The 14,265-nt window shown below is 40.5% G+C and overlaps 1 protein-coding gene across 7 annotated transcripts in view; it reads left to right on the top strand.

Annotated features, from left to right (window-relative positions):
* The window catches only part of FAM19A4 (family with sequence similarity 19 member A4, C-C motif chemokine like), an 80,264-nt gene extending 68,911 nt beyond the window's left edge, over nt 1–11,353 (top strand). For 5 of the 7 annotated variants that reach the window (XM_027700969.1, XM_027700968.1, XM_027700973.1 and 2 more), the window contains 3 exons: nt 1,252–1,407; nt 5,501–5,584; nt 9,480–11,353. In XM_027700969.1, the coding sequence (XP_027556770.1) occupies nt 1,252–1,407; nt 5,501–5,584; nt 9,480–9,535 (296 nt within the window). In that variant the 3' untranslated portion in view covers nt 9,536–11,353. Of the gene's footprint in view, nt 1–1,251; nt 1,408–5,500; nt 5,626–9,479 lie in introns of all 7 variants that reach the window. The other 2 variants (XM_027700974.1, XM_027700976.1) reach the window with 1 other exon arrangement.
* Nucleotides 11,354–14,265: the final 2,912 nt, after the last annotated feature.

Here is a 14,265-nt window from a genome sequence, read left to right as displayed (position 1 = left end):
CAAACCCAAAACAGAGCAAGCCTGGAGTGAATAGGAAACAGGATAATCCCCCATTTGCCACTTGGAGGATTGTCTGTTCCTGAAGAGTGCTCTCCCTTTCCCCTGCCTTTCCTCAGTCTTTGTGCCTTTGATACCAGCCACACCTACACCAATAACTGTGCTGTCGTCTCTTCTCATATCAGGAGCCTGTACTGCTTTGATGGTGACTATTTTTATTATTCTCAGCCTTGTCTCTCTGTCTAGCTCACTTATGAAATAACTCCCCCTGTTCTGTAGTGCTGTTAATTTACAAGGTGCTTTACAAACACAGATAAGAGCCTTCCAAGGCTCTGCTCTAAATAAGACAAGACAAATGCAAGATGAAGCACTTGAAGGCTGTTCAGGGAACTGAGGATGTGGAAAATGACTTATGCAAAGAGGAGAAGGGTTTGTGGAGTTTCTGAGGAAGGGTTTTAGGCAGGACAGAGAGTAAGTTTGGCAGTGGAGGAAAAGGGTCAGGTGCAAGGAGCAGTGAGGTCAGATGTGAAGGCAAGAGCAAGGAAAAGAGAGGAAGGGGAAAATAACTCGGAGAAATAAAGGACAGCGAATTGTGAGGAAATGCACTCAAGAGCACAGAGTATTTAGAATATTTATAGAATATTTATCACAGGTTTATTCAGAATGGTCTAGGAGGGAACTTGGGAAATCCATGTAGTTTGGGTGTGGTTTTTTTTTCTTTTTTGACAAAACTTGACTGCCCATGGCAGCTTTTCAGCCTACCTCATTCTTGTTGTCTGCAAGTAACAGGCAGTACTTATATGTTGTTGTGTTGGAAAGTTTCCCTACTATTTAAGATAACTCTCTCCTGCATTAAACATTATCCTGTCCATTGTGTCCATTTACAAAGGGAAAGAATTGAGTATCAAACCTAATGGAAGACAGGAAGCCAAAGGAAGGAAGAGTTTCTTCTGTCTGCGTGTCTTTTCTTCCTACCTAATTGACTACTCCAACTTCCTTTTCTCCCTGTGGCTCTGTAAAGGCCAGGGAAGATAGACTGAAAAATTGATTTATGATGAACTAATCTTTGTTAGTAAGAATAGGATAAACTCAGGGAACGAGCCAGATCCTACCAGGTGCTTTGCCTCTTTGTCTTTCCGGGATTTAAGCTGACACTGGGGAGATTGAGCACCTCGCAGGACTGTATGAAGTGTCTCTTCCTTTACACGCTGATGTTTTGCTTTGCTCTCCATCACTTGTCTCTGCATTTATTAGGCCAGCACCAGGTCAAGCAAGGGACATGTGAGGTTGTGGCCGTGCACCGTTGCTGCAACAAGAACCGGATCGAGGAGCGATCCCAGACAGTGAAGTGTTCCTGCTTCCCGGGGCAGGTGGCTGGGACAACACGGGCCCAGCCCTCGTGCGTGGAAGGTAAGCAGCCTCCTGCTCACTCGTGGCTCATTGTTTGAGGAGTTTAGTCTCCTTGATGTTTGACTTCCCCCCCCATTGCCTCTAGAGCGTAATCCTTCCTTTTGTTAATTTTGGAAACATCTCTGTGCATTGATGATAATGAGTCTGTGCATAAATCTTGGTGTAATTAATCCTCTTAATATATGTACTAGTCCATTTTGTGTGTGTGCCAATAAAGCTCCTTAATTTTTTCACACAAGAATTCTCCTTTAAAACTAGTTTGAAAACTGCATAAGCCCAGAAACTCGAGCTTATGGTATTAACTCTTCCAGGTGTCTTAAGAGAGTTGGTTAAAACTCAACAGATAATAAATGCATCCCTAAGGCTGGACATGCAGATAGTGCTTGGACAGCTGATATTGAGAGCTGTTCTCTTTTCACCATTTTATGTGCCTAATGGGCTCTTACACTGGACAGCAGTGCTACAATGATGCCCCAAGTTAATTCAGTTCCAAGTGTGGCAATCCCAAATATTTCAGAGTTTGGAGAGTGAAGTGAGCACAGGGCTGCACAGGACACTGTCTGAGCTAGGACACCTCCCTGGGGAATGAAAAATGGGGCCCAGTTACCTTAGTCTATTCCAAGGACAGGATGCTGCTCTTTTTTTTACGTAGTAAAGCTACTCCAAGACAGATTTATTTTTTTTTAAACTCAAAGTTACCAGAATCCTCCATTTTGTAAGCAAGACCCTTCTGCTTTCATTCTTTTGCACATAAAATTGCAACCATTTCAGTGAGGTATAAAACAAAAGCTTCAAAGTCCAATTTTAATCTAGCATTCAGAAATACTTGATTTCAAACATAAAACTCTAAGTACATGTGAATCTCTTCTTTTTTTTTTTAAACTTATTATGAGGTTCTCAAAACAGATATTAAAGAAAGTAGATTTTTATTTTCTCTTTTTTAGATGCTTAGTCTTTTCATGCCCTATAATTCAGGAATACAATCAACTTTAACTGTGCAATTTGTTAGGGAGTTTTCTTATTACATCAGAAATATCTTCTGTATTTTTAGGTGACACATCAAATAGCAGAAATGCTTTTACATATAACAGGTAATAGAAGTCGGGCATTATTTTAAACTAATTTAAGGATGGCAAAGGTGACACTGTCCATTCTATGGCAGAAATCTATAAATATTGTAGAAACTTGATTCAATCAATAATTGCTGAAGGAATTTGGTAGCTGTTTTTTCTTAAAATGTAGTTGAAATTAAATGCAACAAAATATTATGAATGTAAGATTTTGATTTTTCAAGTAGAAGCCTTTGATTCCCCTTCACCCCTTGGGGTAATGTTTTAGCAGACTTCACTTATTTTTGCAGGCATGTGGGACTACAGTCATAGTTTCTGAGCTACAGAACTCACTATCTTTCCCTAGCCCCAGGATTAGATGTTTTCTCCCACTCTATACATATCCTTCAGTAGGCTTCTACACTGTGAAAGCCAGAAACAGTTTGTGTCTTGAATTTGCATATTATAGTGTGATACAGACACTTAGTTTTCTTTTTCAGCACATTTTTCCTGAATGCAGGCCTGCTTAATTTGCCTATATTTTGCCCTGAGTTTAAAGGGAAGGATATACCCAAAGCATAAAGTTACTTTTCTAAGCAAAAGAAAAGATTTTATAGAGCAATTGGCTTGTGGTAGTATTTTATTTTCTTTGAACTTCAGGTGTTATCCAGTAGTATTGATCATTTACATCAGGTCAGCAACTGTCCCTCTGCTGCTGATCACACACATGGGGGTTGGTACCTGTAGTTCCTACCTTGAATTACCCAGCCCTACCTATCCCAGCACACCAGCTTTTTTCACTCCATCCTTTGTGACCTTGTCCTCACCCCTCTTTCTGCCTGGGAAAGAAATCCCTAAGGTGCCAAAAGCAGGGCTCTCTCAGGAAGTTTTCCTTTGGCCTCTCTGCCCCATCTGTCCTCCCTTGTTCCTTCAGTGAAGGTTACCTGCCTCTGAGCTGCACCAGTTTGGCTGCTTGTGAGAGGAAGGAAAGCAGAAAGGGAGGAAAATTTCCCTGCTTTTATTTCAGACTATGTCACAGGTGTTTATTCTGGTTTGTTGTTTGTGTGTGGGGGGTTTTTTTTGGTTGGTTTGTTTTTTTTTTTAAAAAACAGAGCCCCACAAAAACTGCCAAACAAGCTGACAAAAATTGTGCTGCTGCCCAGTGGGGCAGTGATAGCATGTTCTTGGCTCTGTGGGGCTGGTGGGCGTTCCAGGGAGAAATCATTCTCTGGAAAACACCTTTGGACAGCCAGTAACTAGAGTTTTGCCAGCCTGATTCTCAGGAATCCAATGAGAATCCATGGAACTAAAGGAGCTATTGGAGTAACTGAGGCACAAGGGATTCTAGATACCTACAGGAAAAACAGGTGACTTCCAGACCTGAAGCTGAACTTATGTTTTCAGGTATATGAAAGCACATTCCCCTGTCAGAGTGCAGGCAAAGCCTCAGTGTCACTGCATCCCTTCTCCCAGCATTCCTGTGCAGAGCTGTGGTGATGGAGCCAGGCTCCCCAGGACTCGCTGGCTTTGAGGCAGAGCTCTGAAATCACAGCTGGTTTGCTGCCAGGATCTCCTACCTCCTCAGAGGCCTCTGCATGTGCCCTCAGGCTTCTGTGTTTACCTAAAATAAACGTGGTATAGAAATTGGAATAAATTTAGAAAGTAGGAGAGATGAAATAGATAAAATAGGTGACTGGACCGTACGCCTGGAGTGGGAATGATCCCTCACCTCCTTGGAAGCACAGTCAAGTTTCACCCCCTTTGTCAACAATCAATCAGCATTGATGCAAATGATCTGAGACCCAAATGGCTAGTGAAAATTCATACTGCTTCATACACTTATTTTATAATGTTATAAGATTGAAAAATTAGTTTAGGAAAGCCAAACTGCTGATCCAGAAGGATGTTTTTTCACAGTGCTTTTCACGTAGGCTTTGAGTGAAAGTGCAAAACAAAAGTACTGAATGAACACTTCAGCAATATCCTGATGTCAGCTTGCCTGCTTGTCACCCTAATTTAAAGGTTGCAGAAGTACAAATATGCCTTAAAATTAAAAGGAAAGAAGTGCTTTACTTGAAGTAGGCTGTTATTTTTGTTCATCTCTTTTGAGTGTGTTGTCCTTTCAAGCAGGCATTTCAGCTGTTGGTGAACATAATGGAATAATGCAGACTAGCTAAATCAACATTTTAAGCCATATTTTATTTTGAAATTCAGTCTGGATTATGTAGGATTGTTAACTGACATATATCATGATAATTTTCAGGGATTTGGTAAGTCCCACGAACAATGCAAAACTGAGAAGTGCATGCAGATGTTTGCAGCTGTTTGTGGGAAAGTATATATCTTTTTACCAGCAGTTTCACAGAGTCATGACTACATTTGTAAAAATAACAGGCATGGTCTTATTAATAGAAATTGGCTTAAGGGTAGAAAATTAATAAATTTGCACAGTTAAGGTGTGCTACTGTAGTCTTCCAAAACATATTGAAAAACTACCAGTGCAACTGCAAGTAGATTTTTAGTTGATAATCTAATGCTTGCCAGGGGTTTCCATGTTTTTACCTGCACTGTTTGCTAACAGAGCTCATATGGTTATATCTCTGTGCAATTCTATTTTCTCACCCAGTGAAGGGAGAAACTGGCATTTCTACATCCAGTCTTGCATATGCATATCTGGGTTAAATAAGAAGCCTCAGCTTCATTCCACCTTGCAGCAGGTACTTGACTGAAGCATGTAAACGAAGGAGGCAAGTAATTTTTGTAGTCAATGGAGATGGAAAAGCATTTCCAGAGGTCAGTTCAAATGCTGGAGTCAGTCTCTGGTGGTGCTTGACTGTCTTCACCATTTGCATATGGCATTTACCCTTCTGAGGGCTGGAGAAGTTTTTTAGCTCAAAAGCACTCTGTGTGATTCACTAGTAAAACAGTAATTGTTGGTGCTACCTTTTGAAACCAAGCAGTTGGAAGATGGCACAGACGAACCTCCCTGCTAAAACCAATAGTAATAAAAGATATTCTATCCTGTTTCTCTTTCCTGTTTCTAGCTTCCATTGTCCTACAGAAGTGGTGGTGTCATATGAACCCCTGTTTGGATGGAGAGGACTGTAAAGTACTACCAGACTATTCAGGTTGGTCTTGCAGCAGTGGAAATAAAGTCAAAACCACAAAGGCAAGTACAGAGATTGCCTATATTTAAAGGTGGCTCTTGCTTATGGCATTGCATCTGTGGGTGTGAGCACCAGTACTGGCCTCTACAGTGTTTTGGAAAGCAGTGATTAATGTAATTGCTCTCAGAGAGGGAAACACTGGGTCAGAACAGCCCCTTTACTCCTGGAGTCAAACTGAAAAAGGCCCTGCTTCAGTCTCTAGTGGGCAAAGAAACTATTGTGTTGTGACCAGTGCTAGAGGGATAATCATGTTCCAGGATCGATCCTTCAATTTGCAGATGGAGTACATGCCTCCAAGGTCTTTAACTTTAGGTGACACTGGTAAATTCCTGTGCTACTGGAAAGCCCTCTTAACTTTTGAAAGTACCAGCATGGCTTGGGAGTTGTTGAGAACCTGCACTGATGGCAGCAGGAACTGTGTGACACTGAGCACTACTGGAAATCAGGTTGGTTCGGATCATTTCTAATTACAGACCATCCTGTAGATGGCCTGTTTTTTAACAAAACCCAAAACAACCCTTTGCTATGCTATCTTACTTCTTAATTAATGGCCAGCAGAGGGTAAATGTCATGTTTTTCTGTCTGCTTAACAATTTAAAATGAGTTCAGTGCATCGAAGTTCAACAAGTCACAAACTGCATGTCTATTTATATCATAAACCAGGAGTCTTTAGCAGGCAATAGCAAGGAGAGACATATGCTCAGCTTTTCCCTTTACAGCCTCTTCTATCTGGGAATGAATGTTGTTGATTAGGTTACAGTCTGAGTTAATAAGCAAATACTTTCACCAAATGTTGTTTAATAATGGTTCTTCTAAGGAATGAAAACTGCACTAATTTCTGGATGAAAGAGGGAACATTAGAAGGTTTGGGCAGCTGTGGTGTGATACCAGCGATCTGAAGCCCAGTTACTGACATTGCACAGTGTCAGGCTCGCTGGAAAAATCTGGCCAAGCCAACCAGTCTGAAAAAGCCTGTTCTTGTTTTGAAGATCAGAGGCAGTGGCATCCCTGCCCCTGACAGAGGGGTTGGAATTAGGTGGTCTCTGAGGTCCCTTTGAACCCAGACTGCTCTGTGATCCTGTGATCAGTTTTATTTATCAGGTACCAGAGGTAGTCCATAGTGTGCCTGGGTCCTGCTGTTGTCCTGTGGTGGATAATACACCTGAAATTTGGTCTGCATGCTCTAGAATCAGTGTGGGTAACTGGCAGTCAGTTATTGCAAGATAAAGATTACCCCCAGCCTTTAAAGTTTTTCTCAGGCACTGACTTTTAACTACTCCTATGTAGATATAAGGAGTAGTGTTGTAGCATCACGCTGAAGGGCAAAGCAGGAGTTTTAGATATTGAATAAGAAAATCTCTGGACATACCAGAAGAGAGCTGGCAACTTATACCAAAAGGACCTTACTGGATAAGACTGAGCCAGCATTAAATATCCTTGACACCTTCAGTAGATACCAGAAGGATGAGGGGCAGAACAAGGAGCTTTATGTTGTCAGTGATGACTGAAGGCCTGAGGTGTCAAGTCTTCATTCATGCAGCTGCCTCTTCCTTCCTGGGAAAATTTGCCTTTTAGTTCACTGAGATCAACTGACCACGAGTCACACACACCGTGTTTATTACTTTTCACACCGTGTTCATGACTTTTGCTCTTACTCAGGGAAAAGAGGCAGCCTGAGTCAGTGGGAGTTTACTGATAGAAGGGTGAATTTGGCATGGATCGTTTATTTTATTACCCATGACAAGTACTGCAACCAGTGAAGTACAGACTGTGGTATTGCATTCTGATGAGCTTAGGGATGTCTTTATAAAGCTGAAGCGGGACAAATCATCCTGCCTGCAATTAGACCTGTGCAAATTCATCAACTCCAGTGAGTTTGTGTGGGGCTAGGAGAGGGCAGAGTGTAGCAATATGAGGGCAAATGTTGTCTCACTAAACTCTTCCTCTATTTTGCTGGGATGTGGAGTGCATTTTCCATTGGTTTTTATCACCATAGGAGATTTCTCTGAGGGCTAGAGTAAGTAAACAATTGGCACTTGAGCTGAGGTGGGAATCTAAGGGGATTCATCGGGATTCATTGTTCCCAGCTGCAGGAATATTTCCAACCAAGCTGAGTTTTTAGGATTCTCCCAAGTCACATGGGGAGGAATGGGTGATCTCACAGCATGGCTGTGCCCATCCACAAGAATGTTCCCATGAGTATTTCTTTCTCTCTTCTGTACCAAGGAAACCCTGGATGACAAGCTCACTTGTAGATATCTACTTGCTAGACAGCAACAGCTGTGCTACAGAATCTGTCCTGGCACCCATATTTCCCCTGCAGGTATTTTGCCTGTCTTGTGGGTGGTTTTCTCTGTCAACCAAGATATAGTTGTTGCACGAATACAATGAGCAATGGTAACTTCAGATTCAGAACAGAAGCTTGTGGCACTCAAGTTCACTATTTTTGAATTGGAAGGGAAATAGAATGGAAAGAAAATTTCCCTTGTTAACAGAGAAAAGGAAAGTATGATATAACTTAGTTTTTGATTTTGAAAATGAACCAAAGGTTTGTCTCAGATCAACCAACAAGATATTTATTAAGTGTATTATTAAAATTTTACACAAGGAGGACTATATGAACTGTCAGACCAGTAGCCCAAACCCTACAGCCACCTGTGAGTCTCAGAACTGGGATGCTTAAATCACACACAGCAAAACCCTCTGGGACAATTACAGAAAATGTACACGTACATGAAGTTCTTCCAGTGTAATAGTTGCCTTATGTCTAAAACAAAAGAGTTGAGATCCATTCCATATTAATTTTTTTTTCTGTTATGCACCAGAGATGATCTCATTACCATTTAAATTTGTAATCAATTTTTAAAGCTTTCTAAGACCCTGGGATCAGTGCTACTTGGGACAATGGCTTCCACAGGTTAATTATACACTGAAAGAGGAAATGCCATTTAATCAATTTTAAGTCCTCTATCTTTTCATTCCATGAAAATAAGTAAAAATTGTGGAACTTGAAGCATTCGAAGCATGGGAGACTGCTGATGCTGCTCAGTATTTGGATGAATAGTTACTGGCTGAGTGGGACAGTTAAAATGTGAAAAGCTGAGGAGCTCATATCTTCCATCAGTTCCCTCAGGGAAGGAAATAAAAACTTCTCTATGCTGAGTGTCTCTTCAGTTTTGTGACACGTCTAGACACTACAGAACAGAGCTGACAAAACTTTCCTCCTTGCAGGCTGCTTGTTCTCATCCATTTCCAGGGTGGGAAATCCAACAGGACCCCTCCTCACTGTGTACCCAAACCCGCTGGGTCTGTGCCTGTGTGTGCATTAAGGCTTAAACACAGGTCCCTGCAGCCCCTGGCATTTGGTTTGAAGGGGGAGAGGCTGTGGGGTCCCACGGGAGAAATGCTGTCTGGGAGAGATTTCTTCTGCAAGAACAACTTTTCCCCTCTGCAGACCATGTGCTGCCTGTTCCCTGGTTCCCTCCCATCCATAAAATGGACCGCTGGGAATGGGTAGCGGTTTGCATGAATGGTCTTTTGGGCTGCACACTCGTGCTGTAGGCATTGGTGTTGAAAATGACACGAAGCAAAGTAAAATAGGAGATTTCCATGAGGTGCCAGTGCCAAATTTAATAGTGAATGGCCATTTCTTTATCTGTAGATCTCCCTTGTGCTATTGAATATCAGCGTAATTAACACTGGCGTGGAGATTCTGCTTCTCTGCACGGTGTAAAGGTTGGCTGGGTCACGTTCATTCATGATGTGTTCGTGTGCACATTGTTGCAGCAACAAAGCACGTGCTGTCATCCTTGTTTGGTCCATTCTGTGTAGGTAACTCTTTCCTCTTCTTTCATAGGTAACACGGTAGCAAAGACTAAACCTGTGGGTCACTACCAGGACTACGGCACATGAACTGTTCCTTGGCTGTTGCACAGAGACCCTTTTTGTCATGGTGTTCCTGACTTTATTCTTTGAACTTGCAAAATGAGTCAGCAAAAAGGACGGTGCTTCTCCCTGCAACTGTGGCTGCAGTCCCTAAACCTGGATTTTACTGTACAGTGGTACATTATAATTTCTCAAGAAGAAAATCAAGGATATTTGGTTCTACCTGACATGCACCTTGAATTCCCAAAGATCTGAGACCTAACTGGAATTAATGGAAGCACACACCTGAACTTCTGTGGTGCATCAAGGACACTTCTTAATGACACTAAGATATGTAAAATTGTTCCAAGTGAGTTTAGGTCATGAATGTAACCTAGGGGGCCATAGAAAGAAATTGCTGATGTTAAAACTGGTACAGATGATCTTAAAGGTCTTTTCAACCTGAATGATTCTATGGATTTGTCTGAGGCATTTCTCACATACAGTACAACATAAAAATACAAATCTGATCCCAATGCTAAGTCAGTTGATGGGACCATGTTAATAAATTATGTCAGTGTATTTTCAACTGTAATTTAGTAACTGTCAAGGTTGTATGAAGGTGAAAAGATGGAACTTACAGAATCAGTAGCAATTATTGTAGGGTATACTTTGGTTATAGCTGTGAAATTAGATTTATTTCCTTAGATAGTTCTAGGTAGTTTAACTTTTACATTCATAAGTGGTGGCAGGAAAGCATGAGGAAGAGATAAAATTTGAAAGCAGGCATAGTTTTTCTTGTCCTAAAATAAATCTGTTCTCTAGGGGAATAGCAAAGTATACATATTCCTTGCCTCTTTGAATCTAGATATGGAAAAGAATTTAGCCATTAGCTAGAAATATTCATTCAGATGCCTCAAAAAAAAAGGAAAGCGGGCTTGTACTGCATAAGGAAGGCTTACTGCAAGGGGAGTAATTTGTTTGGATTTTCATAGATTTGGTTATATCCTAATAGGTAACATACTTAAAATTCATAAGCAAAAGTCTAGATAAAAGTGAATCTTCAGTTTCAATTAGTTCTTGTTTAGAATGATTATAATAATTAAATGTCCAGTTCCTTGACAGACTGAATTTCCAAGTGGTTACATTTCAAGACAGATAATTGTTCCCTATTATTGTAGATGCATTTCATGCTGTTTTCCTTATTTGCCTGTTACAGTTTTTTGTCATGAGTCTTCATAAATAGAACAGTGAGTAGAGGTGAAGCTGTAGCCAGTCTGTTCCCCGTGACATCATTTTGTGCATTGCAACAGCCTGAAATGCAGTGATGCAGATGGCTCTTGTGCGGATGAACTGCTGGTGACCCAGCAACTGAATTCATTGTTATGCTTTGTGTAAATATTAGGGCAACAATACACATCTAATTTTTATATAGACATAAAAGCAAAAAAAAAAAAGGTGTGTTGTACTAATGTAGGTCATTGTGCATAAGTTTTCTAGTGTATGGGAAAGGTCCCATCAGCAGTGGGAAGCTGTTCAGGGTAATAATTGTTAAATTCTGATTGCTGGAGTGAGTGAGAGCATCCGACCAGTTAATTCCACTGGAGTCAGTGGTGTGTCAGTCAGATCTGGCCCTGTGTTTTTTGGTTTTGATTTCTCTGGTTTAGTTCTCTTTCAATTATGTATTTGATTACAGCTGGGATCATAGTGGTCATTGTACTCGGTGATAAGCGAAAAAGAGATTTTCTGCTCTATGCTTGGACAGCTGAACAGTTAATTGACTCTGCTTGCCCTGATGAGCTCTACATTCCTAATATTTTTCCATTGTTTTGATTTTCTGATTAAATTTTAAAGTTACCTTTACTATTTCTATAGTTTCTGTGCATATATATTCATGGTGTCATTAGGGAAGATCATTTTCATTTGCCATTTGTACAGCGTTGACCCATAACTACCATTTATTTATTTATTTCGGTATGTGCTCTACAAAGCCCCTAGAAAACCATTGCTGAGATGTTCTAATTGGACAAACAAGAGTTTTAGAAAAAATTTTCCTTTTTTTTTTTTTTAAAGATAAATCCAAATAAAATATGTTACTTTCCAGTGGTCATACACTGAATTTGTGGCAGAATTGAGAGCAGAACCAAAACTACTTATGTGTAATTAAGTCTTACCCCAAAAGGGTACAGTATGTTACGTGCCTTGCAATAGCCACTGAGGAAGGGGGGAAATTACAACATAAATTTGGTAGCATGGGAAATTCAGCCCAAATGAATGACTTGCCTTCCTAGATCCTCAGTCCGTGACGGAGATTTTATATTCCTAAAGCAGCTTTGTTCCAGAGGATCTTGGCTTGATTTACAGCTTTTTCTGACTCATTGCACAAATGCTGTAATGTGTGCCTGTCTCTTTTTGGAGGATTGCTGCTTCTTCTGATGCTGTTGTCTGGTATCTGACACCAGCACTGCCTTTCTGCTGAGCGACAGCAAAATCAGAGTCTTTGCCAGCAGCTCTGTTGGTGGAAGGGATCAGCATCCCAGATTCTTGGTGTGTTGTCTCTGGAAATGACTTGGTTTATGTTTACCTACTTGTTCTAGAAGAGCAGTTTTTGTAAGCAGCAGATTTGCCATCTCTCAGAAGCCTCAGTTTGCATCCCACTGTTAAGCTTCTATGGGGCTAAATCCTGTGGATCATCATGTCCAGGCTTTTGTTTGGACAGGCACTGTCCTATTCTGGTTCAGAGTAATCCTCCTGTTCCAAAAGTGACAAGGTTTTGCCATACAATTTCAAACAGAGATTATTGCAGACACTCACTTCTCTGTTGATATATAATCTTAATAACCAAGCTGAACTGATTCATATCCTGATTATACTTCTATCTTCTTAACTGTGTTCTTTTCATCCCTCATTAGGATGACCCTGACGTATTTCCTTTCACCCAGGTGACTTTTCAGTAGGCATAACATAACCACAGATTCTTCATCACTTTTTTCCCCCCCCTCTGCCTGTCTTTGTGGCCCTCTTTGCATCCTTGCAATTTAAGTGAATCTTTTTTCTGAGCACGGATTGCCAGAATTATGCACTTTATTTGACATCTGCCATTGCTGGTTTTCTAGAGTGTCATCAGCACTTCCCTGTCTCTGCTGCAAATGCTTCACTTTCCACAGCCTGTGTAGTTTTTGCCTTTCATAGCTGCATCATGCCAGCAATTCTCAGTCAGCAAGGGTTTGACTTATATCCTGGGCTGGCTTTTCTCAGCTCATGCTCCTTTCTGATAGCGCATGTTCTTACTGATCCCAACTCAAAAGTGGCCTTGAAGTTTGTGCTGCTGAAGGTCAACCCCTGTTACACTCCCAGGCAGAGGACATGAGGTGCAGCCTGTTCCCTGTGCTGAGGTTTTCCATATGCCTCCTTGCAAGGCTGTGCTTGAACTTTTCCAGGACTGACTTGAGGATCTCCGTCCTGTCTCACTTTGAGCAGAAAGTGCCACTGTTCCCTCTTCAGCCATTTCCAGACCACCATCCTTATCCTCTCCATTTAGATAAGAAAATATCTGTGGTATCAAAATAAATGCTTTGATATATAGATTAAACTAGCTACATGGAATTTTATTTATCTAGAAATTAAATTATCTTAATAGAAATCCCTGCAAGGTTTCTCTTGTATCCTGCAACTCTGTAAAACCCATGACAGATTTTATTCCATTTTTCCATTTACCTCTAAGTCTGTTATCTTCAAGGATTTTTGTTAGAATTTGGATCTGAAGAGAGTGAATAAATTTTTTACATTTGCTGTAAATTTTCTCAGGGGTTAGTTTATAACAAACCTACAACAACAGAAAATGGCTTTGGAGACTCATAGTTTGCTGGCAGATGGAAAAAACCCTGAGGTAAAAGTTAAGAGTTCTGTCATAACAACAGGCACTTCTGTATCTATTGAAATAGACATAATCCCATAACAAACTTTTAGCTATTTAAGATAAATTAATGCCTCTAAACTGTAATAATGTCATTTAAAGGACTGCTTTTTGCAGCACAGTGTCCCCCAGCAATGCATTGTGGTAATAATTCTGGGCAGACTCAGAATGGATCTGCTCACCTTGGAATTTGGAATATGTTGGTTATGTTCAGTTTGGGAGGACAGTTTTTGGAAGGTTATGGCTGCAGAAATTCTCACTGCATGAAAATATGAAGTATGTACCTGTTTTCCCCTTAGTGCTTAGCTGAGAAACTAGAATGCCAGGTGCAAGAACAGAATTAACTAAATAATGATAAAAACTGGAGATTTTATTCCAAATGATGACTTTGCCTTGATGAATTAGCAGCAGAAAGCTACTTAAAAAAACAACCAGACAAAAAAGTGCCTGGGCAGAGTTTACAGCTTGTACTTTAAAAGTCTAGAACCTTTAATGAGTATGTCTCAATTACCAGATCTTTCTAATTTGGATGGAATTTCACAAAGGTACTGGGTTAGAACAACAGCCTGTACCAACCTTCAAGAGACTTTTTGCATTTTATAAAGTACCACAGCTTTATTATTGTTATGAGGACAAAGTCACCCACCAGGAGAAATTAATATTGAGTTAGAACACTTCAGGGGCTACTCTACCCTGCTGTGTGTGTGTGTGACATTCTCATTAATACATAGAAACTACATGAACTCAAAAGAAGAACAGTTTTGGTAGCATATTTTATTGGTAGCATATTGTTATTACAATCATTTATACAAAATGATAGTCAATGAAATTTTGCCAGAAAAATTCCTTCTGGTTACACTGA

Source organism: Neopelma chrysocephalum, unplaced genomic scaffold (genome assembly GCF_003984885.1).
Source record: "Neopelma chrysocephalum unplaced genomic scaffold, ASM398488v2 Primary Assembly neopelma1_147, whole genome shotgun sequence".
Taxonomy (NCBI): Eukaryota; Metazoa; Chordata; class Aves; order Passeriformes; family Pipridae; genus Neopelma; species Neopelma chrysocephalum.
The sequence above is the reverse complement of the archived record's forward strand: the minus strand, read 5'-3'. Positions and strand labels throughout refer to the sequence as shown.